Below are 24,588 nucleotides of genomic sequence, written 5' to 3'. Positions count from 1 at the left end.
ATCTTGCTGCTTCCGATCTTACTTGACTGCTATAGAGCTGCCTTCCAGGCAGAGAGACATCGTTCTCTTCCTCCCTCCTCCCTCTCCCTCCCTCCCTTCGACCTTGGAACGCTACCTTCCCTCATCGAAGCGAAAGAGATCCCCAGACTTTCATTCTTGGACTAGATTCTCTGTCGCCCTCTTCTCTACATGGTACTACTTCTTTGACTCCTCCTTGTACATATATATATATTTGCTTCAAAACGCTGCGGGACCAAACCGACCCTCCCCTCCATTTTTTGATCTCTGCTCGTTGACCCTGCTCCTCTTCCTTCTCCTTTTTATACAAACCGCCCTTTCTCTCCCAACCTCCTCCCCAGCCTCGAGAGAAGAGCATTCACCTCCTAGAAAACATTCCGTCTTTATCAAACAAGAAGGAACTCCTTTGAGCGTGAATCCCTCCCTTCCGTTCCTTCCAACTTTTTCAGCCCTCGCTCTTCCAAGCTCAAACCTTCCTCCCTCTCTCCCTCTTCTTCACCTCTTCTTCTTCTACAGATGTCTCCCACCTCCTCCTCCTTCCCCTCTTCCATCGTCCCTTCGGTTTCCAACTCTCCATCCACCCTCGCTTCTTCCACTCCCGTCTCGTCCTCGTCGGCCGTCGTCGCTTCCTCCTTCGACGATCAATCCGTCGCCGTCCACCCTCGATCCCCTTCCAACTTCGTACGAGTCCCAGCTTCGTCAGGTCACCTCTACCCTCCCGCCACCGGTCGAGGAATCACTCCCAACGAGGACGAGGAGGATCAGAAGGACGACGAGGATCAAAAGTGGGAGGATGGAGAGGCCGACATGGTGCTGGAGCTGGCTGATGGCACTGGGTTCGAAGGAGTAGGATTCGGAGCGAAGGGAAAGAGCGCTGGAGGAGAGTGTGTCTTCCAAACTGGTGAGTTTTTCTTTTTTCATCTTTTCTATACGTTTCCTAGGACGAGGAGGTCCGAGAATGAGGAAGGGAAGGGAAGAAAGAGGAGCGAGCCAGTCGCGAGCTCTCAAGCTGATCATTTAACTTTCCTTCCTTCTTTCTCCTCCTTCTAGGAATGGTTGGATACCCCGAATCCCTCACCGATCCTTCCTACGCTTCCCAAATCCTCATCCTCACCTACCCTCTCGTCGGAAACTACGGAGTCCCTGCCCGACCAGCTACCCTCGACGCGACCGCCGTCTCCCTCGACTCCCTCCCCATCGAGTTCGAATCCTCCAAAATCCACGTCGCAGCCCTCGTCGTCGGAGCCTACCACCCTTCTTTCTCTCACTACCTCGGAGCTTCCTCGCTCGGCAAGTGGCTCAAGGAGGAGGGAATCCCTGCCATCTGGGGAATCGACACTCGAGCGTTGACCAAGAAGATCCGAGAGAAGGGAGTCATGCTTGGACGAGTCCTCGCCAGGAAGGACGCTACCCTCGGAGGAGCTATCGGATCCGAGGAAGGTCGAGGACGAACCATCTTCCCTAGCGTTGGACCCGCCGGTCTTCTCTCCCTTCCCAACCGAATCCTCTCCCTCGGACCTGGAGGAGGAGCTCCCTCGGATTCGCCTTCGACCTCTCCTTCTCGAGCTGGAAAGGACTGGAGGGATTCCTACCAACTCGTTCCCTTCTCGGATCCCAATCTCGGAAACCTCGTCGCCGAGGTCTCGGTCCAGAAGCCCATCCTCTACACTCCCATGGGAGTCTCAGGAGTCGCTCCCTCCGTTCACCCTCGAGAGGGTCGACCTCTTCGAGTCGTCGCCGTCGACGTCGGAATGAAGTACAACCAGATCCGATGCTTCACCAAGAGGGGAGTTGAGGTTAAGGTCGTTCCTTGGGTGAGTGTTTCTCTGCAAATTTCCTGGCGCGTTTCTGCGAGCATGAGCTCGAGAACGGGAAGAGCTCTTCGCTGACCTTGCTCTCTCCTCTCTCCCTCCCTCTCCTCTTCCTCTCCTCACAGGACTACGACTTCATGGCCGAGTCCGAGCCCTTCGATGGTCTCTTCCTCTCCAACGGCCCCGGAGATCCCTCCATCGTCCAAAGCACCGTCGACAACATCAAGAAGGCCATCGACGTCGCCAAGTTCCCCATCTTCGGAATCTGCCTCGGTCACCAGCTCCTCGCCCTCGCCTCTGGAGCCACCACCTCCAAGATGAAGTACGGAAACCGAGGAATGAACATCCCTTGCACGGATTCGTCGTCAGGTCGATGCTACATCACCTCCCAGAACCACGGATACCAAGTCGACGTCTCGACCCTCGCCACCGGATGGTCCGAGCTCTTCCAGAACGCCAACGACGGATCCAACGAGGGAATCTGGATGGGAAGGGACGGTCTCCCCTTCTTCTCGGTTCAGTTCCACCCAGAGTCCTCCCCTGGACCCAAGGACACCGAGTTCCTCTTCGACGTCTTCATCTCCAACATGGTCGATTGCGCCGTCGCTCAGAAGCTCGTCCCCATCGTCATGCCCGGAGGTCTCAAGGCCGACAACCTTGCTCGAAACCCTCGAGTCTCGGTCAAGAAGGTCCTCGTCCTCGGATCTGGAGGTCTCTCCATCGGACAGGCGGGAGAGTTCGACTACTCGGGATCCCAAGCGATCAAGGCTCTCAAGGAGGAGGGAATCTACACGATCCTCATCAACCCCAACATCGCTACGATCCAAACGTCGAAGGGTCTCGCCGACAAGGTCTACTTCCTCCCCGTCAACCCCGAGTTCGTTCGAAAGGTCATCAAGCACGAGAAGCCCGATGGAATCTACGTTACCTTCGGAGGTCAAACCGCTCTCTCGGTCGGAATCGCTCTCAAGGACGAGTTCGCCGGTCTCGGAGTCAAGGTCCTCGGAACCCCAATCGATACCATCATCACCACCGAGGATCGAGAGCTCTTCGCTCAGGCCATGGAGGAGATCGGAGAGAAGTGCGCTCAGTCGGCGACGGCGGTCAACTACGAGGAAGCAGTCAAGGAGGCCAACATCATCGGCTACCCCGTCATCATTCGAGCTGCCTTCGCTCTCGGAGGATTGGGAAGTGGATTTGCCAACAACGACGCCGAGTTGAAGGAGCTCTGCTCGAAGGCGTTTGCGACGAGTCCTCAGATCTTGGTCGAGAGGAGTATGAAGGGCTGGAAGGAGATCGAGTACGAGGTGGTTAGGGATTGCATGGATAACTGTATCACGGTCTGCAACATGGAGGTGAGTCTCTTCTTCTCTTCTCGTTTCGCTCGACTTCGAGGCTCGAAAACGACGAACCTGACGCGTCGTTCTCATCTCCTCTTCTTTCTCTTTCTTCAGAACTTCGATCCTCTCGGTATCCACACTGGAGATTCCATCGTCGTCGCTCCTTCCCAGACTCTTTCGGATGCCGACTACAACATGCTTCGAACCACCGCCGTCAACGTGATTCGACACCTCGGAGTCGTCGGAGAGTGAGTCTCTTTTCGGATCTCCCGTTTCGTCTATCTTCTTTCCCCGACTCAAGGCTGACTTCTTCCCTTCATCTTTCTCCTCTTCCTCCTCTCAGGTGCAACATCCAATACGCCCTCAACCCCTACTCCCAGCAGTACTGCATCATCGAAGTCAACGCTCGTCTCTCTCGATCCTCGGCTCTCGCTTCCAAGGCTACTGGATACCCTCTCGCCTTCATCGCTGCCAAGCTCGGTCTCAACATCCCTCTCAACGAGATCAGGAACTCGGTCACCAAGGTCACCTCCGCTTGCTTCGAGCCCTCGCTCGACTACGTCGTCGTCAAGATCCCTCGATGGGATCTCAAGAAGTTCTCGAGGGTCTCGACCGCTTTGAACTCGAGCATGAAGAGTGTTGGAGAGGTCATGAGCATCGGAAGGACGTTCGAGGAGACGATCCAGAAGGCTATCAGGGCCATTGACGATCAGTTCGCCGGGTTCTCGCAGGTGAGTCTTTCTCTTCCTCTTCGTTCCCTCTTCTCTTCCCTGCTTCTCTTCATTCTCTCTCAAAGCTCGAGCTGACCTTACTCTTCCTCTTTCTTTCTTCTCCTCTGAACAGAACGACTACGTGGAGGACATCGACGACGAGATCAGGAACCCTTCCGACAAGCGACTCTTCGCCATCGCTACCGCGTTCGGACGAGGCTATTCCGTCGACAAGATCCACGAGATGTCCAACATTGACAAGTGGTTCCTCAGGAAGCTCGAGAGGTTGACCAAGATGGAGAAGATCGTCTCGTGAGTCTTCTTTCGGTCGACTTCCAGCTCTCTTTCGAAGACGCGTCGCTGACTCGTCTCTCTTCTTCCCCTTCCTCCTCTTCTCTCCTTCCAGGACGTTCACCGCCGCCTCGGTTCCCACCGAGCTCCTTCGACAGTCCAAGCAGCTCGGATTCTCGGATCGACAGGTCGCCAAGTTCCTCGGATCCAACGAGCTCGCCGTTCGACGACTCAGGCAGGACGCTGGAATCGCTCCCTTCGTCAAGCAGATCGATACCGTCGCCGCCGAGTTCCCCTCCTTCACCAACTACCTCTACACGACCTACAACGCTATCGAGCACGACGTCGACTTCGAGGATCACGGAGTCATGGTCTTGGGATCGGGAGTCTACCGAATCGGATCCTCCGTCGAGTTCGATTGGTGCGCCGTCACTGCCATCAGGACCCTTCGAAGCCTCGGACTCAAGACCGTCATGGTCAACTACAACCCCGAGACAGTCTCCACCGATTACGACGAGGCGGACAGGCTCTACTTCGAGAACATCTCGCTCGAAACCGTTCTCGACATCTACGACACCGAGAGGTCGAGCGGAGTCATGATGGCCATGGGAGGACAGACGCCCAACAACATCGCTCTCCCTCTCTTCCGACAGAACGTCAAGATCTACGGAACCTCCCCCGAGATGATCGACACCGCCGAGAACCGATACAAGTTCTCTCGAATGCTTGACAAGATCGGAGTCGACCAACCTCTCTGGAAGGAGCTCAACTCGTTCGACGAAGCCGCCGCCTTCTGCGACCGAGTCGGATACCCAGTCCTCGTTCGACCTTCGTACGTTCTCTCGGGAGCTGCGATGAACGTCGTCTCGTCGGCGGACGATCTCGCCACCTACCTCAACCAGGCCACCGCCGTCTCTCGAGACCACCCCGTCGTCATCACCAAGTACATCGAGGAGGCCAAGGAGATCGAGATGGACGCCGTCGCGAAGGACGGAAAGATGGTCATGCACTACATCTCGGAGCACGTCGAGAACGCTGGAGTCCACTCGGGAGACGCGACGCTCATCCTCCCTCCTCAGGATCTCGACCCCGAGACCGTTCGACGAATCGAGATCGCTACCCAGAAGATCGGACACGCTCTCAACGTTACCGGACCCTACAACATCCAGTTCATCGCCAAGAACAACGAGATCAAGGTCATCGAGTGCAACCTTCGAGCCGCTCGTTCGACTCCCTTCGTCTCCAAAGTCACCGGAATCAACGCCATCGAGATGGCCACCAAGGTCATGCTCGGCTACCCCGTCACTCCCTACCCCGAGATCAAGCTCCCCAAGGACTACGTCGGAATCAAGGTCCCTCAGTTCTCGTTCTCTCGACTCAACGGAGCCGATCCCGTCCTCGGAGTCGAGATGGCTTCCACCGGAGAGGTCGCCTGCTTCGGAAAGGACAAGTACGAGGCCTACCTCAAGGCTCTCATCTCGACTGGAATCCAACTCCCCAAGAAGAACATCCTCCTCTCGATCGGATCGTTCAAGGAGAAGCTCGAGATGCTCCCTTCGGTTCAGAAGCTCCACCGAATGGGCTACAACATCTTCGCTACCGCTGGAACCTCGGATTTCATCCAGGTCAGTATCTTCTTTCTCTTCTATTCTCTTTCGAGCAGTAGCAACTTCCTCTTGTTGCTTCTCGAACTTCTCTTCGGGAGCTCTCGATTTCTCACAACGCGTCTTTCTGACTCCTCTTCTCCTCCTACTCTTCTCTTTTTTCCCCTTTCTTCAGGAACACGGAATCCCCGTCAAGTACCTCGAATACCTCGGACCCGACGACTCCCAGGACGCCCAGAAGTCCGAGTACTCTCTCGAGCAGCATTTGGCGAAGAACCTCATCGACCTCTACGTCAACCTTCCCTCGAACAACCGATACCGACGACCCGCTACCTACGTCTCGGCCGGATACAAGTCTCGACGAATGGCCGTCGACTACGCCGTCCCTCTCATCACCAACGTCAAGTGCGCGAAGCTCTTCATCGAGGCGATCATCAGGAAGCCCACCCTCGAGATCTCGAGCGTCGACTACAAGACCTCCCACGAGACCTACACCTTCCCAGGACTCATCTCGGTCCAGACCTTCGTCCCAGGAGTCGCTAAGTCGTCGTCCGCCGACTTCTCCAAGGTCACCGAAGCCGCCGTTCGAGGAGGATTCACCATGGTCCAGGTTCTTCCCCAAGGAGTCGGATCCAGGATCGAGGACGAGATCTCCCTCCAGGTCGCTCAGACGAACGCCAACGGAAACGCTCACTGCGACTACCTCTTCGGAATCGCCGCTACGACCGACAACGCGTCCCGATTCGAGGGCGACGACATCACCTCCGGAACTCGATCCCTCTTCGTTCCCTCCAACTTCGCCTCCCACAACGTCCACAAGGTCGCTACCATCGCCCACCACTTCTCCGCCTGGCCTCAGGACAAGCCCATCGTCACCGACGCTAGGACGACCGATCTCGCCTCCATCCTCCTCCTCGCCAACCTCCACAGCCGAAGCGTTCACGTCACCAACGTCAAGTCTCGAGACGACATCCACCTCATCGCGCTCGGAAAGGAGAAGGGACTCCAAGTCACCTGCGACGTCGCCGTCTACTCTCTCTTCTTCACCAAGGAGCAGTTCCCTGGATCGACTTGCCTTCCCTCCGCCGAGGATCAGAAGGTTCTCTGGGAGAACCTCTCCGTCATCGATACCTTCTCGGTCGGAACCATCCCCTACCAGCTCGCCATCGATCTCAAGGAGGAGGTCTCGCCTTGGACTGGAATCGAGGAAACCCTTCCTCTCCTCCTCTCCGCCGTCGCCGATGGACGTCTTACCCTCGAGGATATCACTCTTCGACTCCACGACAACCCTCGAGCCATCTTCGATCTCCCCGAGCAGAGTCAAACCTACGTCGAGGTCGACATCGACAGGAAGACGATCTTCAACGGACGAGCCGACACTTGGTCTCCTCTCTCGGCGAAGACGGTTTCGGGAGTCGTTCAACGAGTCGTGATCAACGCCAAATCGGCCTTCCTCGATGGAGTCGATTCCTCCCTCCCTCTCGGACGAGATCTCTCCGAGAACCTCAACCCTCGAACGAGGAAGAGATCCGAGCAGAACCGAGCTTCGTTCTCTCGACCCACCGGACGACCCTTGGTCTCGGTCCCTCTCACCGCTCCCTCGTCGGCAGCCTTCGCTGGAGTTCGATCTCCTACCCTCAAGTCGGCCGAGTACGCTACTGGAACTACCTCCCTCGCCGCGTTCGGACCCATCCCTTCGACTCGAGAGGTCTCGCCTCCTCGACCCTTCTCCTCCCTCCAACCCCACCCCTCCTTCCACCGACGACACGTCCTCTCGGTCAAGCAGTACACGAGGGAAGATCTCCACGCCATCTTCTCTCTCGCCACCGAGATGAGGACCCAGGTCGAGCGAAACGGAGTCATCGACACCCTTCGAGGACGAGTCATCTGCACTCTCTTCTACGAGCCCTCGACCAGGACTTCGACTTCCTTCGAGGCCGCCATGAAGAGGTGTGGAGGAGAGGTCACCGTCGTCAGTGCCGATAGGTCGTCGGTCATCAAGGGAGAGTCGCTCGCCGATACCATCAGGACTCTCGGTTGCTACACCGACGGAATCGTCCTTCGACACCCCGAGGTCGGATCTGCGAAGACGGCTGCCAAGTTCTCGCCTGTTCCCATCATCAACGCTGGAGACGGAATCGGAGAGCACCCTACTCAGTCCCTCCTCGACGTCTTCACGATCCGAGAGGAGCTGGGATCCGTCAACGGAATCACCGTCACCATGAGTGAGTTTTCGCTTCGCCTTCTTCTCCCTTTCCGCTCTCTTCCCTTCTCGAGCCCGAAACTGATCCTCCTTTATCCTCCTTCCCTTCTTCTCACAGTCGGAGATCTCAAGAACGGCCGAACCGTCCACTCCCTCGTCAAGATGCTCTCGCTCTACCAGGTCACCCTCAACTTCGTCTCTCCTCCTTCGCTCGCCATGCCTGCGTCGGTCACCAACGAGGCTCGAAAGGCTGGAATCATCGTTCACGAGTGCGTCAACCTCGACGAGGTCATCGCCAAGTCGGTGAGTCTACAATCTTCTCCTCTCGTCTTCTTCTCGTCGCGTCGCTCTCCTCGAAATTGACTCTTGCTCTCCTTCCCTTGCTTCTTCCTCCAGGACGTTCTTTACGTCACTCGAGTCCAGAAGGAGCGATTCGACAGTGTTGCTGAGTACGATGCCGTCAAGGTGAGTCCTTCCTGCTCTCGAGATCAGTTCGAGGGACGCCTTCGAAATCGAACCTGACCTCTCGCTCCGTTCTTCTTCTCTCCCTCCAGGACATGTTCATCATCAACAACGAGGTTCTCTCCCGAGCCAAGTCCACCACCATCGTCATGCACCCCTTGCCTCGAGTCAACGAGATCGATCCTGAGGTCGACTTCGACAGCCGAGCTGCCTACTTCCGACAGATGCGACAAGGTGCGTCTCTCTTCTCTCTCCTCTCGTCTTCTTCCTCTCTTTTCAAAGCTGACCCTCCTCCTTCTCCCCTCTCTCCTCCTCAGGTCTCTTCGTTCGAATGGCCCTCCTCACCATGGTCCTCGCCTAAAATCCTTCGAGACTCGTTTCTCGGTTTCTCCCCCTCTCTTTTTTCTGGTCTTGCTCTTCTTCATCTTGTGGTTCCCTCGTCTTTAGATAGCAACTCGATTGTGTTCTCCTTTTATTTCTCTCTCATCGTGTTCTTTATATCTTTTCTGCTCTTTCTTGTTGCTCCTTTATCTAGTCTACTCCATCGTTCTCATTTCTCTGGTTTCTCCCTCTCTCACTCGTCAATTTGCATCCTTCTCCCTCAATCAAGTCTCCCATCAAAAAAGTCGCTTTCATTATTTCATTTATCTTCCGGTTCTCGAAACTCGTTGTGTAAGGACGAGCTCTCGTTGAGCTCGAAGAAGAAGGGGAAGAGGCAAGGGAGAAGGGAAGTCAACAAGAGGGCTGAAAGGCCGCTCTCCCCTCCGACGCCTCGCTCCTGCTCTACTGAGCCTCGAGCAGCAGCGAAATTATCTCGACTCTTTACTAAACGTTACTTCACCGCTCCAAGAGATATCTGGTTGGCACAAAATTTCATTGTGGACGAACAGAAAAGCCAGGGAGGAAGGTGAGAGAGGACGCGAACCAGACACCTTCGCGCTTGCTTTCTGGACTTCTCCCTCCCTTCCTTCTCCTCCTTTCCCTCACCTTTCCATCTCGAATCTCAAAAGGGAGTGAAACCAAGTCGATCTTCATCGTTTCCGCCTTCCGATGGTGTTTGATTTTTTTTCATGAACCGCGCCGAGGGGAGGCTGACCTGCCCCTCTGGCCGAAACCTTCCTCCCTCCTTCAGCCCGACTTTACTCTCTGTCTCCCTCAACAACCACCAACACCCCACCCCTCCTTCTCCGTTCGTAGACGGATTCTACCTTTACGCCCGTCTTCTCTTCTCTACACTTCTGGATGAACGACTTTACGATAGGGAGGAAGGCTGGAGCTGGCATGATCAAGAAGCAGCAGGGAGGAGGAGGAGCTCAGAAGTTTGGAAGTCAGAGGGGCAGGAAGGACGACGGAGATGTAAGTTTTTCACCTATCTCTTCTCAACATCTCCATGCGAGACTCAAGGAGAATGCTCCTTCGCGATTCTGGAGTCCGAGGAGGCTTGAGGAAGGAGGGAAGAGGAGCGAAAGGGAAGGAAGGAGGAGGTCTGTTGTGACCTTCGCTCTCGAACCTCTTCGACCTTTTTGCTCTCTCTTCTCCACCCACCCATATAGATGTGAAACTGAAAACTTTGCGCTGACCTCTGCTTCACCTCTCCTTCTTTCTTTTCTCTAAAGCAGACTCCTCGCAAACCACGGTCCTCGTCGATAGCTTCCGATCCTCCTCCTTCCCACAACGACGTCCTCCCAACCTCTTCCCCTCGACGTCAACCTCTCTACCCTTCCGCTCTCAGCAACGCCTCCTCAGATCCCACCTCCCCTCAACGCACACCTCGGCCTCGTCGTCCTCAGCAACAACATCATCGCCCAAATCGCAAAGACGAAGGTCCCATCAAGTATCAAAGTCTGGAGGATCTTTTGAGGGCAGCTGGGTACGCCGACGTTCGAATCGTCACGCCTGAGAGCGAGAGGCTCCAGGCCAGGATGGCTTCGGAGAAGAGGAGGAGAGAGGAGAGAGGGTTCAGCAGTGAGGATGAGGAGAGCGAGGTCGAGGCTTTGACGAAGGGGGTGGTGGGGAACGAGGAGGAGGGAGGAGGAGAGTCCTCAACGACGACGCCGTCGCCTAAGCAGATCGTCGAACAGGCGTCGAAACCTCGAGGAGAAGCTGGAGGGTGGTTGACTTGGATGAGTCTAGGGAAGAAGGCAGGAGCATCGGCTGTTCGAGAAGTCGACGATAACCCAACCGTCAAAGCAGTCACTCGCCGTCGGTCAGCTCTCGACATGGTCGCTTCCTCGTCCTCTTCGTCCAACCCTCTTCCTCCTCCTCCTCCGCCGACTCGATCCTTCGCTACTCCTCCGGACTCTCCATCGCCTCAAACACGTCGTCGACCTACCGCTCCAGTCCCTACCTCCAATCGAGTCAGCTCCCTCTCCTCCACGGAATGCGGCTCCCTCTCGTCCTCCCTCTCAACCAACGCGTCGACGATGATCGCCTCTCCTCCCGACGTCCCCTCTCGATCCTTCCGAGGCATGACCGGAGAGAGTCCAACCCTCAGTCAAGGAACTCCCGATTCGGTCGACAGGCAGTGGAGTCCTCCCAGAGGAAGCAGGGCTACGCCAGTGGCAACGAGAGGAGACTCCGAGTCGATGAGGTCTCTCGAACGAGCCAGATCGCAGAGGAGTCGAGCCGAGTCGAGGACGAGAGAGATGGAAAGGAGGAGTAGTCGAGCAGAGGGATCAGTCGAAGGCAGGAGCAGGGAGAGATCTTCCGTCAACCCATTGGCGAGGACAGGATCAGCAGACAAAGGGAAGAAGGTCGCGACGGCTTTGGACGAGGACTCGCTTGCAAACTCAATGGCGGCGAGATCTTTGAGGGACATTACCTCTCAAGCGGCTCTTCGAGCTACCTCCAACAAGATCAAACCCAAATCCTCCTTCTCCTTTGGATCAGCCGTCCCTTCCTCCTCCGACCAAGCTCCCAAACCCAAACCACTTCGACACGCCGCTTCAACACCTTTCTTCTCTTCCCCCTCCTCCTCCTCCATTCCTCGACCATCTCTCCCTCCCTCCGCTCTTTCCAAGCCGTCCAACTCCACCCAAGCAGTCAAAGCCTCCTGGTTCTCAACGGTCTCTCGAAACTTCTTCCCAACCTCCCTCGCAACGCCAGCAACCACGGACACGGCGTTCCGACGAACCGCCAACCCCCACATCCGAACCCGTCCCAGCATTCCTTCCTTCCATCCTTCCCTCTCCAACTCGTCCTCCACCGCTCCTACTACCTCGCTCTCTTCGGTCTCCCCTCGAAACCAACCTCTCCCAACTCAAGTCACGTCCCAGACCGTCTTCTGCTCTTCGGAGTCCGACGAGCAACTCCCAGCCATCGTCGCATCGTCGTCGGGAGGACCACCTACCAAGACTCCCGTCCTGAGCACCAAGTCCTCGTTCTCGAGCGGAGGAGGAGGAGGAGCTCTGAGCGAGGGAGGAGGAGGAGGAGACGCGTGGAAGAAGAACGTTGCCGGAGCTGGTTGGAGCTGGAACGTCTCGACGGCCATGGAGGAAGACCTTTCGTTCTGGGGAGGAGATCCTTCCCCACCCACACCTCAATCCGAGTCCTTCTCTTCAACGTCGACCTCCACCGCTTCCTCAACTCCCTCCCGCTCCCTCAACGCCAAAGGATCGATCGCCTCCTTGAGAGCCGCCCTCGCCGCTTCGGATCTCGCTTCCTCCCTCCTCAGCGCTCCTCCCGTCCCTCCTCTCCCGACTTCGTCAAGTCTCACGGTCCCCGTAGCGTTCTCGCCTCCTCCACCTCCTCCAGAGATCATGATCTCCAGTCCGGGGACGCTCGAGGCAGGACTCAAGCCGAGGCTGCTTGACCTCGACACGGAGGAGTTCGAAGGAAGGGATCCTCCCGAGACGAGTGGTGGAGGAAGGAGAATATGGGGTGGTGGGAGAGGGAGTAGGAGGGTTGTTAGGAGGAAGGAGGATTGAGAGACAAGAAGACGACGCCGATGACCCGACCCAACGAACCCACTTCCGTTCCTCGCTCACGTTGCATTTTAGATAGTTCTCCTTTGCTTTTTTTATGGTCTCTTCATCTCTTTATCGCTCCGTATATATCTGCTCCCCCGCGTTACCCTTCCTTTTCTCCATTTCTCGTTGTTTTCGTTCCCGTTCTTGACGACTTTTCCCGCTCTCGTTGCCTCGGTTCATCTTCATTTCCACTGCCCTCCACTACCCAGCTTCCTGCTTCCATTAATGCCTACTACCCACTGCTCTTCCATTAGCTACCTTATCACGACCTCTCTGTCTCCCCCGTGCTCGTTGCTCTTCTTTATCCTTCCCTCTCGTTAACTCGTGGACTTTCGCCTCTCTTTCTCTTTCTTCTTCCTCGACGGCGATGACTTTGATGATGGCCCCTGGCTCTTTACCTTCGTCTCGTGTCCTATTTCGCTTCAAGGCAACCGCCCTGCCCTCTCGATACCGCTGAAAGAGATAAATAGACAGAAAACCCAAAGAAACAGAACCGAACACCCAACGAAACTCTATGAAAACACACTAAGAGAAGCCTGATAGATCCCTCCGCAGAACTGGGAGGAGTCTCCCGCTAAGATGGGGACGAAGGACGAAGAGGAGCGGTCAGATTGGATTCAGAGGTCGCGTCGCGTCGAAAAAGGGAGAAGGCAGTCGTGAACGCACCACAACGCGTCGAGCATCCCGACGAGGGCAATCCGACGATAGAGGAGGTGACGAGGAAATCTCCACAGTAGCCTTGGGTTCCGAACTCGGTCTGCAAGAAAGAATTTGAGGGAGGGAGGAGAGAGTAAGAACGAGTCAAGAGCGGGAGTGGGAGAGAGGCGAAAGGAGGAAGACTCGCAGCGGCGTAGATGTAACCGAGATTGCTACAGGTGGAGTGGCAGAGTTCGTTGGTCATTTCTGCACTCTCGAAGGCTGGAAAGCAGAAAGGTGGGTCGAGTCAGCGACAACGAGTCGAGGGAAGAACGAGAGAAAAGAAGAAGGTGGACGAACAGTAAGCCGAGAGAAGTCGAGTCGCTCCGTCCGTCACGCAAGTCGTGCTACTCCAAGACCCAGTCAATTTGGTGTAGAGGGTCATGGCGTAGCTTCCACCTACAGGAAGAAAGACGGGAAGGAAACGTTTTTAGTGAGTGACGGTGATGTGATGTCGAGTCGAAAAACGGGAACTGAACGCGACGAACCACAGAGCTGAGACGAGTCTCCTCCACATTTCGACGTGCAAGAGGCAGGAGAGTGACCGTGAGTGGCTGTGACGTTATCTTCATTTCCACAGTAGCCTGAAGAAGAAAAAATAACACGATCAGGTCAGCAAGATCGTTCGAGCGCGCTTCTCGTCTTCGCTCTTCTTGACGAGGCTTCGAGTAGAGTTTTGCGGCCCGGAAAGAAAGACGAAGCTCTAGACTCACATTGAGTCGAATCTGGAAAGGATTGGGAAGGATGGGATAGATAGTCAGCAGCGTTTCCCGCAATCGATTCTCTCGACGCAGCCAAAACTCACACTCAGTTCCCGAATCTGAACGAGAGGTGGAAGAAAGTCAGCGAGGGAGATAGTCGACAGGAAGAATAGGGAACAGAACCAACAGGTGTACTCTGAACAGAACTCCTGGCACATCTGCGGCGTCATGGCCGCGTTTTCCATGGCTGGTTTCAGTCGAAGGAGAGAGAAGACGCATCAGAAACGGGGGGTCCTCTAAAAGTTCGAGTTGGCGATACTTACAGGCTCCAGTCAGAAGTCGAGCTGAATCATCTGTAACGCAGATTCCGGAAGTCCAGCCCGTCGAGGAAGCTGCTGCCGCTGAGGCGGTCGCCGTTGAGGCTGCTGCCGAAGAGATGGAAGCCTGAAGAACCTCGGATGAGGAGTAGAGAGACATGGCGTAGAATCCTCCGCATTTCGACGAGGGGCTGTGAAAAGAAATCAAGCGTGAGATCGGGGATGGCGGAGGAGAAAGAGAAGGAGAGGGGAGGGAAGGCGCGACTCACTCTCCTGAACAAGGCATCTCGCACTTGCTGCTGTCCAGCATCGCTCCTCCTCCTCCAGATATAATCATAGACGACCCACAACGACATTGGTTAGAGTATTCCAGAGCGGCGAAGGTGTAAGACTTGGCCTTGCAAGTCGAAGCTGGAAAGGACGAAGAAATCAAGAGGTCGACTTCTTCAGAGAACTCTTCTTGTCCATATCCCAGGTTTCTTTGAGAACAGGACGTCTGGAGATTGAAAGAAGATGATACGGACTGCAAAGGGAGATGCTCATCGAAGGAGATTCGAAGGCTGTGAGAAGAAAAGCGAAAATCAGCGGGCGGTCGTTTGCATCGGTCGAGGGAACAGGAGGACTGACCGTAGCCTTGTAGGACATAATCGTAAACGTCCGCCATGCATCCGTTGGAGATGTATCCATTGGTATAGGCGAGGGAGGTGGAAGAGACGGGGGAGGGAACAGTAGAGGAGGTTGGGGAGGCTGCGACCGAGACGCTGCTCGCAGATACGGACGCAAGAAGTCCAGGTGACGAGTAGAGACTCATGAGGTAGAAGCCTCCACACTTCGAGGTTGAACTGAGTCGAAGGAATAAAAGTCAGGGGGGTGTCCGGAACGAAAACCGACGGTCAGAAGTTCGACTCACTCTCCCGCGCAATTCGAACTGCATTTCAACACGTCCACCGTAGTTAATCCTCCTGCAGGAGTGATGAGAGTGTTTCCGCATCGACACTGAGTGGAATACTCGAGAGCGGCGTAGGCGTAGTACTTGGCTTTGCAGGTCGAAGCTGATTGAGGAGGAGTCGAAAGGGATGCGGAAACGAGTCAGCACGAACCGTAACATTTCCTCCTCTTTGCCTCGCATCGGTTGGCTACTGACTGCAGAGGTTCACGGTCATCGCTGAAGAAGAGAAATCTAGGATCGACGAAGAAGTAGGACAAGAAGGAGTCAGACTGGGACGTCTCGAGAGGGGAACGAAGGAGGAAAGAGCGACAAACCGTATTCCTGAATAACACGGGTTGCTCCATCCTTCGCACAGACCGGCCCATCGTAGCCATTCGCATAAGCAGCGGGAGAGACCTCGGCGGTAGAACGAGGGATGATGGAGGTGATGACCGTCGTCGAGCGAAAGGAGGAGGTCGACGAAGAACTGGCCTTGCTCGAGCTGATGATTGAAGACTTGGCCGAAGACTTGACTGAACTAGCGACGGAGGAAGAGCGACTGGATAAGATGGAGGTCGAAGAGGAGCTGGCTTTGGTTGAGCTGAGTTTCGTCGAGCTGACCACGGAGGGCGAGCTCGATTTACTGGACGCGACGGCCGACGACGAACGGGTAGAAGAGGAGGAGGAGCTGGATTTTAGGGAGGTGGCGGCCGAAGATTTGAGGGATGCGACGGTGGATTTGGTAGTCGAGGAGGAAGCCTTGACGGAAAGGATGGAGGGGGTAACGACTGAGGAGACCTTGGACGAAGAGGGAGAGGCGACGACCGAGCTGGAAGGTTTCGAGGAAGAAGCTGAGGAGATGACGGTGGATTTGAGGGAGATAGCCGCTGAAGATGACCGAGTCAACGATGCTGGGGAGGAGGAGGAAGAAGGGCTCGACTTGATGGAGGCGACGACCGAGGAGGTGCGAATCGAAGTGCTGGAGGTCGAAGAGGGTTTGGTGACCACCGAGGAGGCCTTGGTTGACGAGGGAGAGGAAGAGGAGAGGATTGATTTGACTGAACTGACCACCGAAGAAACTTGAGTTGATGAGGAGCTCCGAATGGACGACACGGAACTTGATTTGGATGAGGTGGAGCTTGACTTGATGGGCGCGACGACGACGATGGAGGATGGAAGGATTGAAGAGGAGGGAGTGGCGACCGCCGAGGAGACTTTCATCGAGGAAGATGATGAAGAAATCATGGTGGACTTGATGGAGGAGATGACCGAACTCGATGAGGGCGAGAGAGCTTTTGCATTGGCTAAGTTGCTGACGGACGCGACGGCGGAGGAGATCGATGTACTGTTGTGTGAAGAAAATGTGGAGACGATGTTAGAAGTGAAAGGGGCTGAGTGATAGGTTCTGAGAGCTACTCACGAGGATGGCGACGTTGAGTTGAGAGTGAGGGCTGAAGCAGCGAGGAAGGGAGTGATGGGAGGGGCGACTCTCGACGAGTCGTACCATAGATTCATGTTGTAGCCATTTCCTCCACATTTCTCGTCCGCGTTTCCTGGGCATGGAGATCCACTGTGAAACGAAACCAGGAGTAAGTTTCGACAGCGAAGAAGGGTCAACGAAACGGATTAGAAACCGACCAAGAGGCTGCTGTTCTAATCCCTCCTTGTCCAGAGCTGGTGACGATTTCGTTTCCACAGTAGCATCTGTAGAGAGTAGAAGTTAGACGATGCGAGATGCGCGATAACGAAAAAAAAAGCTCACTGTTTTCCATCTGAGAGAGAAGAGAAAGAACAAAGGCGCGTCGAGTCAGCTTCAGCGCGTTCGTCGGTTCTACCCAAAGTTCTCGTCGCAAAACTCACTCTCAAGACCAGCATAAACATACTGGTAGGACGAGCAACGGAGAGTGCAAAGCTCCACCGAGTTCGAAGCGGTGTTGGTCCAGTAGCCTCCGAGAATCCTCGTCGATGAGTCGAGCAGGCAATAGTTCGAGTTCTTCCAGTTCGAGGATCCAGCGGTCGGCAAAGCGGAAGTTTCACACTTTCCGCCCGATAAGAAGGCTGCCCCGGGAGAGGTTCCAGCGTCTTCTGGTGAGGCGAGAAAGCACAGCAGGTCTTTGGGGAAAACGTCGAACGCGTCGAAGGGTCAGCGGTGGTCTTTTCGTCGCACATGGAGTTGGGAGGGGTTTAGAATGAGTGGAGAGACTCACACTGAAGAGTACCCTCTGAAGAACGATGAAGAAGAAGAGAGAGGATCGAGTTCAGCGACGCGTTGAAAAGGAAGAAGTTGCGAGACTGGAAACTTACGAGTCCAGCAGTTCTTCTCCTCTCCCAGATCGATGTTGCTCGTCTTGTATGGATCGATCAAAGCAAAGGTGGGCTCGACGGTTGATCCGAGTCCGTGGCATCTCGCTCCCTTCACTGTTGAGGAGGGAAGGAGGGAGAGGAACGAGCAGGGAGGAAGACTCAGTCAGTCTTCCTGGAGAACAGCACGAGAGAGCGAGGGGTGTTTAGCGCAGAACGAACCTCCTTTGAACAAGGTGCTGTCGAGAGCGACGTTCCCCGTAACCTTCCACTTAGTGACACCAGCGAGAGAGAGAGCAAACGTGAGGTGCGTGCCTCCGAACGTGTTGTCGTAGACCGAGGCTCCGTAATTGACGAGCGTCGTCGAATCTCCCCAGTTGGCAGCTCCCTGAGCGATACCTGAAGCCGAAAAGACAAGGTCAAGATCAGCTTTCAGTCTATCTAAAAGAAAAGAGGAGAGTTCGAAAAGAGGAGAGTGGGAACGAACCGATCTTGATCTGACTTCCTTCGGCCAGGATGGTGTTTCCATAGACTTGGACGCCTATGAAGTCGAAGAGAAAAGGATTAGATTTTTTCTCTTTGATGCGAGGATACACATCCGTGGAAAGGAAAGGAAGCTCACCCGAGTCTGCGACGCGTCGAGGGAGAAAAGCGAGATGTCAGCGTGATGAGAGACGCGGAGTAGGGTGACGGCCGCAATGACTTACAGTTACCGGAGTAGGGAGAGTAGTCGACCATGTTGATAGCGCCGAGCATGACGACCTGAGGAGGAAGAAAGGGAGAGCTCGAGTCAGCTCGACGCGTGTGATTCTTTTTCTTGCCTGTGCTCACATTGTTCGCAGTGATAGTGTTGCCCGATATGACCGATCCAGGAGCTTGAAATATCACTATAGCTCCGTCGGTCACGTCTGGGGGTGGAAGGAAACGTCGTCAGCAACAGCTCGACGGATGTGAGCAAGGAGAGACTGAACGCACCAACGATCTCGTTGTTCTGAACAAAGGAAGACTCGCACGCCAGACTGATCCCATCCGAAATTCTTCCCTCTCCGTAGGAATCTCCGGCGGGTCCGATGACGTTGTTCGAGACCTGTAGAAGGGCGGAGGAAGCGATCAGCTCGAGACGAGGCGGGAGCAGGCGGGAGGAGTTTAAGCTTACCACGGCACCAAAACAAGCTCCCTGGATCACGTGAACACAACTCCATCCACGACAGTGAGCTATAGCGTTATTCGTTATCGTGTGGTACTTGGATCGGCCTCCTATTGAATCGATCAGGAGTCAGTTCGCGTCGCGTCGGATTCCGAGAAGGGAGAGTCGAAACGAACCCATCTGCAGAAGAGCTGTCCCATCTTTTTGGGATCCCAGCTCGACTCTTCCTCCATCTATGATCAAGGAGTCGATCAGCAGGTTGTCACATCTGCGAAAGAACGGACAGCCACAAAGAAAACGATAGTCAGCTTTCGTTCGGATCCGACGGGCTCGAACTCGAGAGGCCGTCTCTTCCTTCTCTGCCTCTTTCAATCCCAAGAGATTTCACTCACCCACGACATCCGTTGGCCTGTATCACCGTGCTGAGAGCGGCGTTCACAACCTTGAGCGTAGCTCGATTCTCGATTCCGCCCAAAGTCTGGAGTCCTTGACCGCTGGCTGTAAAATAGATGGTCGCATCGATCTCGATGATAGCTCCCGGACACAGGAAGAGAGTTCCTGCAGTTGCCTTGTTGGTCGCGAAGTATTTGTTGATCTACGTAGAAGGACAAGAAACCGAGGCGGAAGAGGTCAGCTCTTGAGTTTCGAGTTCGACGTCTCGACTGCCGAACTCTTTTTCTGAGAAGGAGCTCAGAACTCACCTCAGCGACAGTCGTACCCGTCCCGAAGCAGGTAGCTGAGTCCCTCTTGACGAGAAGAGTGTGAGGAGACTCCTTGTAGGTTGCGAGGAGGTTTGCGAGGCCTCCGAGAAGAGGCTCCGGTGTCGGTCGAGGACTTGCTCCCGTGTCGACCTTGCTCGAGATCAAGCTTGACTGGAAAGAGGCCGCGAGACGAGGTTGGTAGGGATGACGACGTGGATAGGAGTGGCCGAGGGCGGAGGTAGAGGTCGGGGCGAGAAGGAGGAGGAGGAGGAAGCTGGCGAGGAAAAGAAGAGGGAGGGAGGAGGAGGAGGTCGAGGCCTGACGCTGGATTGGGCGAAGCATGGAACGCTGTTTCTCTTCGACGAGTTGATGTGGTTACGAGGGAAGAAGGAATTCCGAAACCGGGGGTATCTGAAAAGAGGGCCAAGACGGCTGCTGAAGGGAACAACGAAGATGGAGGAGGAGGAAGTCGCAGCTTTGGGGAAGTTTGCGTCGTGAGAACAAGGTGAGCTCGCATTCAGAAGCCTGGGGTCCTCTTTGTTCCCCTTCATGGTCGAACCTTCCTTCGAGTCAGTCAGTCAAAAAGGGTCTCATCAAGCTGATCGGCAAGTGTTTGGTTAGGCGTCCACTTCGGCTTGAAGACAAGGAGAGAGAGAGCAAAGTTCCGGAAGAGTCGTCGTCGAAGCTTGCGTCGGGCAAAGAACGACGTCGGCTGGCAGAGCATCGTCCAAGCTCTGGATCGGATAAAACCAACGAGGTTCGAGAGTGAGAGAGAGTGCTGGCTAGAAGATGGTTGGGCTTCTTGAAGGTTCCCGAGGGAGGGAGGGTCGGTCAGCGTTGGGAGAAGGAAGAGAAAAAGGAAGCTGTCTTGAAAGTCGCGCCGGAAACCCTTTCCTTCTCCTTCCGAGCTCGCAACTTGGGAAAATTATTCATGATGTCTAGAGAGCTTCAAGCAGTAGGTAGGAGACCCAAAATCGCCTCCATCTTGGCAAGTCCGACGAGGAGATTCGCCCTCTTGACGGAAAATGTGACCCTAAACCACCCTGGTTGTTTTTCGTTGTGGTAGGCAGATCCAGGAGCCTGAAGAGGGAAAGCAGCAGAGACGCGTTAGAATCTGTTCGATCGCTCAGTATTATTCAGTTCCGTTCGCCACTCACAATGTAAACCCCCCCGTCCAGCAGTTTCTGAAACCCCTTCTTCTCCTCCTCCGCCGTCGTCCAACCCATCCTCTTCCCGAGGTTCACCCACACGAAATGTCCAGCATTCGCATTCGCAACCACCACCCCCCTCTCTTCGAACCAGCTCCTCAGGAAGGCGTGAGCCTCTCCGAGACGGATCTTGTTCTCGGAGAGGAACCACGAGACGAAGGAGGGAGCGTTGGATCCGGGAGGTGGAGGGGAGGTGAGGAGGGAGCTGAAGAGGACGTCGGCTGGGGAACTGATCTTCATGAGCATGGACGTTTGGGCGAGGGTTCGGAGGAGGAGAGGGTTGGCTTGGGTGATGAGCACTCCGAGACTGGGTACGGGGAAAGAGAAGGAGGGCTCGGTCAATCAGACGCGTCGTTTCTCGAGCTTGACTCGACCACTCACCGAAGCCCGTTGCTACAGAAGTCTTTCGACATTCCGTGGACGACTGAGAAGAAGGAAGGGAGTAAGTTCGGGAGTCCGTAGAGAGGGAAAGAGGAAGAGAAAACTCACCATGAACTCGAGCTCGATCAAACGAAATCCCAAGCTCCTTCTCAACGTCCAGACTCAAGACCGACGTGAAGGGCAGAGCGGCAGGGTAGGAAGCGTTTTCGAAGACTGAAAGGCCGTAGATCTCGTCGGATACGAGATGCAGATCGTGCTCCTCCGCAAAGCGAGCGTACTCGAGAAGGGTGTCCCGAGAATCTGGTTCGAACAGAAAAGGTCGACGCGTCGAGGGTCAGCTCCTCCGTCCAATTCCCGACGTTTAAGAGAGGAGCACTACTCACAAGTGAATCCCCGAGGATTCTGAGGATTACAGATAATCATCGCTCGAACCTTAATCCCAGCCTCCCGACTCTCCCTCAGAGCCTTCCCAAACCTCTCCTCAACACTTCCCTCCCCTCCCGCTCCGTCCTCGTCCAACGGCACCCCGATCAAAACAGCACCGCTCCTCGGCCTGAGATCCCGATCGAAGCCAGAGTAGTAAGGCTTGGAGAGAAGGATCCCTTCTCCTGGGTCGAGGAGGACGTGGAAAAGCTGATCGAGGATGGCAGAACAGCCGGCTCCGACGATGAGGTGGGAGGAGTCGACGGGGACGGAGGGGTGGAAGTAGGTGGTATAGAAGGTTGCGAGAGCTGCTCGGAGGCGACGAGATCCCCAGAGGTCGTCTCCGTCTGCGTTGGGCGAAAAGGTAGTAAGAGGGAGGTCAGGCTCGCGTCGTTGATGTCTCGTCGACGCGTTCTTCAGAGGAGGGAGAAGGTAGACTCACAGGAGAGATCCGAGGACAGGAAGTTGTCCTTGAAAGCCTTAGCGAAGAACTCGAGAAGCTCGTCGGCCTTGGGGGAAAGGGAACGATTCGGAAGAGGGCGAGGATGAGCTTCGACGATTCGGAATCGACGGAGAACGAACACACGGACGACGAACTCACCATGAGGAAATTCTCAGCAACCCCCATCGAGACGATTCCTTTGGGGTTGGTATCTGCACAGTAGATGTCGTTGAAGAGGCAGGAAAACCTGGTAGAAGGAGAGTGCATTTGTTGAGCGAGAGCACAAAAGGATCGGAGGGAAGTGGAACGCCGTTGAGTGAGTCGAGGAGGAAGGGAGGGAACGAAACGACTCACCTCTCAATCAAGGGTCCTCCATCTGGACCTCCAGTTGCTCTGTACGACCAAAGGTGAAGTAGAGGTCAGAACTGAAAACTGGTAGGAGGAAAAACGAGTGGGAAAAGGCTCGCTCACCGAGTGGAAAGGGCAGGACCAAGGAAGACTCGACGAGCTTCCTGCTTCGAGCCTTCGTTCGCATCCTGGACGACGACGACGGGTTCGTGGGTGACCGGCTTCTCCTTTTGAAGAGGAATAGACTCGGGCGTGAGGGAGAGGTGGGAGAGTGCTTCAGATAGAGGGTACTTTGAGGGAACGCCGAAAGGCGTCTGCTGAGAGTTGGGCGTGAGGGGTGAGCTCGACGAAGTCGAAGGAGGGAGAGGGAGAGCGACGGCCGTCATTTTGAAGGGAAGTGGTTGGTTTGAGGAGGCTTAGGTAGAGAAGCTGAAGAGGTGGGTGGTGGTGGGTGTTGAGGAAGAAACCTGCCAGCGAGTCACAGGTCGATTCGGGGGAGGGGGAGGAGAGGTCGAGGGGATTCGGATTGATTGAGGACTGCCCGCGGAGCTAGCCGAAGAACAGTTGAGGCCAGAACACGCTAGAGACGACGCCCATCTTCTCTAGGAGAAAATCTGAAAGAAGCAGCGGTTGAAGGAGGTCTGTAAAGGTCAGGGAAGTGAGTTTGAACGAAGCAGGGGTTGCGGTTCGAGGTCAAACGAGCGAAAGGTAGCTCGAGCTCAAGAAAACGTCGGCATCGAGATGGCGTGCGAGGAGTGGTTTTTATACAAATAGTTGGAGAAAACCCCCAAGAAGTATATATGCCTGGCCAGTGAAGAGAGAGAGGTCTGTATTACATAGTTGGACGAAGAAGAGGAGCTGAAGCAAAATGAGACGCGTCGAGGTCGACCTCGAGCTTTCCTCCTCGCTCTCGAAAAAGAAAACGCCGATGTTATCGAGGATGCTGACGGTCTGAAGCGATAGAGAGTAGGCTGTAAATGAGGTGATCCCCTTTACCCGACGAAATCCAGATGATCTGAGGGGAGGGAGAGAAGAAGGTCGAGTAGAGAAGCGACGCGTCGCGTTTCACGACTTCGGTGCAGCACGAAAAAAGGCAGAGACCTTGTCGCGGATTCCTAGCAAAGTGAAGAGGACTTAGGCGCTCTCGTCTCTCCAGTGTACACAACGTCTCGTCTCAGCGAACTCAGACCTCAAAAAAAAAAAGGATCACATCTCCATCCCTCCCTCCTCCCTTCCCTTCCCACCCACCGCCCTCCTCATCAACTCCCTCAACCTCCGCTCCACCACTCCCTCGACTCCCAAATCCAACTTCCCTCCCTCTCCTCTCTCTCCTAACCCGTCCTTCTCCTTCTCCCTGCCAACCGCCCCGCTCATGCCCTCCATCAACCCCTCCAACTCATCCATCTCCTTCAGGCCACCTTCCTGCCATTCCGCTCCTCCTTCTCCACCCTCCCCGTGCGTCTTTGTATGCTCGTCCGCTTCGAGATCCCTGCCTACGACGTCGAGCATCTTGATACGACCGAGATCGCGCACGAGGGAACGGACGTCTTCGATCAGAAGGGAGCGGGTCGGAGGGTCCAGGTGGGAGGTTAGATGAGAGGAGGAAGAAGTAGAGGAGCTGCGGGTGGTGGTTGAGCGAGAGAAGGTAGTAGGGGTCGAAGAGGGCGAAGAAGAAGAAGAGGTGCTGCTGGGCGGAGGCAAAAGGAGCAAAGCGAGGAGAGCCGACGCTCGTCCTCGGAGGTTGCCTAGTTGACGGGAAGGAAGGGAGGAGAGGAGGTAGCCTGAGTCGAACCCCGATTGGAGGGTGGAAAGCTTGCCCGAGGTGATGCCTTCGCGAAAACCGTCCTGTAGAAGGAGGCGAAACGAGGGATAGGAAAGGAAGGAGAAGGTGGTGAGCTCGAACGATTTGGTTTCGATGGACGAGAGTTCGAAGGGAACAACGGAAGAGAACGGAACCGGAGAAAGTGTTTCTTTCGAACGTACGTTGGTGTATTTCTCACGCATGGTAGACCATTCCTTGTCTGCTTGACCTGTGGAGGAGGAGGGAGGGACGATTGAGGGAGGAGGAAGGGCTGAAGTCGAGGCCGAGGGTTGGTAAGGTTGATCCTCCTCCCAGTCATCGTCCGCTCCTTCTTGGGATTCGATGAAAGTGGAAGTGGGTTCGTCGATGTCCATCGTGTGCGAATCTATAGATGAAAGAGGAAGTTTTGTATTTTTTCGAGGGTGATGGTTTGAAGAGAAGCTGCGTCTCTGGGTTGAAAACGCTCGTGTGAGAGAGAGAGAGGAGGTCTTCTCCTTTCTTCTTCCCTCGACGACCTTCCTCCCTTTCCCAACCCTCCGTTGCGGAAGCAACCCAAACCAAAACAAAGAAGGGGTCCTTACAGTCTAACAACCTTTCCGACGAACCAGTTCAAGTGAGTCGACGACGGGTTTTGAGAAGGAGACGAGGAGAAGAAGCGAGCATGAAGCTGACGTCCTGCTCTCCTCCTCCTCCTCCTCTTCTTTCTTCGCTTCTTCCTTCTCTCGCAGATCAAGCCTACTTCCTCCCACACGATCACCACCAGCTAGGACCTTCCCACCTCCTCCTC

The 24,588-nt window shown here is 55.2% G+C and overlaps 5 protein-coding genes across 5 annotated transcripts; 2 read left to right on the top strand and 3 right to left on the bottom strand.

Moving 5' to 3' along the window:
- The first annotated feature begins 275 nt into the window (after nt 1–275).
- On the top strand, nt 276–9,096 carry URA2 (bifunctional carbamoylphosphate synthetase/aspartate transcarbamylase). Its single transcript, XM_076638251.1, has 12 exons — nt 276–919; nt 1,069–1,832; nt 1,955–3,184; nt 3,284–3,417; nt 3,513–3,900; nt 4,013–4,191; nt 4,286–5,795; nt 5,950–7,999; nt 8,096–8,280; nt 8,374–8,442; nt 8,532–8,673; nt 8,757–9,096. The coding sequence occupies exons 1-12, from the start codon at nt 535–537 to the stop codon at nt 8,798–8,800; spliced, it is 7,080 nt and encodes a 2,359-aa protein (XP_076501012.1). The 5' UTR covers nt 276–534; the 3' UTR covers nt 8,801–9,096.
- A 482-nt stretch (nt 9,097–9,578) lies between these two features.
- Nucleotides 9,579–12,497, top strand: BDY24DRAFT_1434 (uncharacterized protein). The gene is made up of 2 exons (XM_076636091.1): nt 9,579–9,795; nt 10,056–12,497. Exons 1-2 carry the CDS (start codon nt 9,682–9,684, stop codon nt 12,363–12,365), a joined length of 2,424 nt encoding a protein of 807 aa, XP_076501011.1. The 5' UTR covers nt 9,579–9,681; the 3' UTR covers nt 12,366–12,497.
- Nucleotides 12,498–12,849: 352 nt separating this feature from the next.
- Nucleotides 12,850–17,108, bottom strand: BDY24DRAFT_1414 (WSC domain-containing protein). Its single transcript, XM_076636078.1, has 18 exons — nt 16,910–17,108; nt 16,688–16,821; nt 16,470–16,619; nt 15,385–16,394; nt 15,266–15,301; nt 15,032–15,173; nt 14,749–14,963; nt 14,646–14,681; nt 14,391–14,532; nt 14,128–14,312; nt 13,992–14,051; nt 13,909–13,923; nt 13,817–13,828; nt 13,592–13,687; nt 13,404–13,502; nt 13,252–13,325; nt 13,074–13,164; nt 12,850–12,981 (listed from the first exon to the last, which is right to left on the bottom strand). Exons 1-18 carry the CDS (start codon nt 16,928–16,930, stop codon nt 12,920–12,922), a joined length of 2,580 nt encoding a protein of 859 aa, XP_076501010.1. The 5' UTR covers nt 16,931–17,108; the 3' UTR covers nt 12,850–12,919.
- Nucleotides 17,109–20,117: 3,009 nt separating this feature from the next.
- Nucleotides 20,118–22,500, bottom strand: BDY24DRAFT_373081 (pyridoxal phosphate-dependent transferase). Its single transcript, XM_076638250.1, has 9 exons — nt 22,124–22,500; nt 22,007–22,045; nt 21,812–21,899; nt 21,653–21,719; nt 21,171–21,557; nt 20,896–21,087; nt 20,788–20,830; nt 20,356–20,713; nt 20,118–20,278 (listed from the first exon to the last, which is right to left on the bottom strand). Exons 1-9 carry the CDS (start codon nt 22,384–22,386, stop codon nt 20,147–20,149), a joined length of 1,569 nt encoding a protein of 522 aa, XP_076501009.1. The 5' UTR covers nt 22,387–22,500; the 3' UTR covers nt 20,118–20,146.
- Nucleotides 22,501–23,206: 706 nt separating this feature from the next.
- Nucleotides 23,207–24,300, bottom strand: BDY24DRAFT_437362 (Yae1 family protein; the record flags this gene model as incomplete). The annotated part of the gene is made up of 2 exons (XM_076644262.1): nt 23,984–24,300; nt 23,207–23,845 (listed from the first exon to the last, which is right to left on the bottom strand). The coding sequence occupies exons 1-2, from the start codon at nt 24,173–24,175 to the stop codon at nt 23,207–23,209; spliced, it is 831 nt and encodes a 276-aa protein (XP_076501008.1). The 5' UTR covers nt 24,176–24,300.
- Nucleotides 24,301–24,588: the final 288 nt, after the last annotated feature.

This window comes from Mrakia frigida (assembly GCF_051309035.1).
Source record: "Mrakia frigida strain ATCC 22029 unplaced genomic scaffold BDY24scaffold_1, whole genome shotgun sequence".
In the NCBI taxonomy this organism is placed as follows: domain Eukaryota; kingdom Fungi; phylum Basidiomycota; class Tremellomycetes; order Cystofilobasidiales; family Mrakiaceae; genus Mrakia; species Mrakia frigida.
Note: the sequence above shows the minus strand (reverse complement) of the source record. Positions and strands in the feature narration are given on the sequence as shown.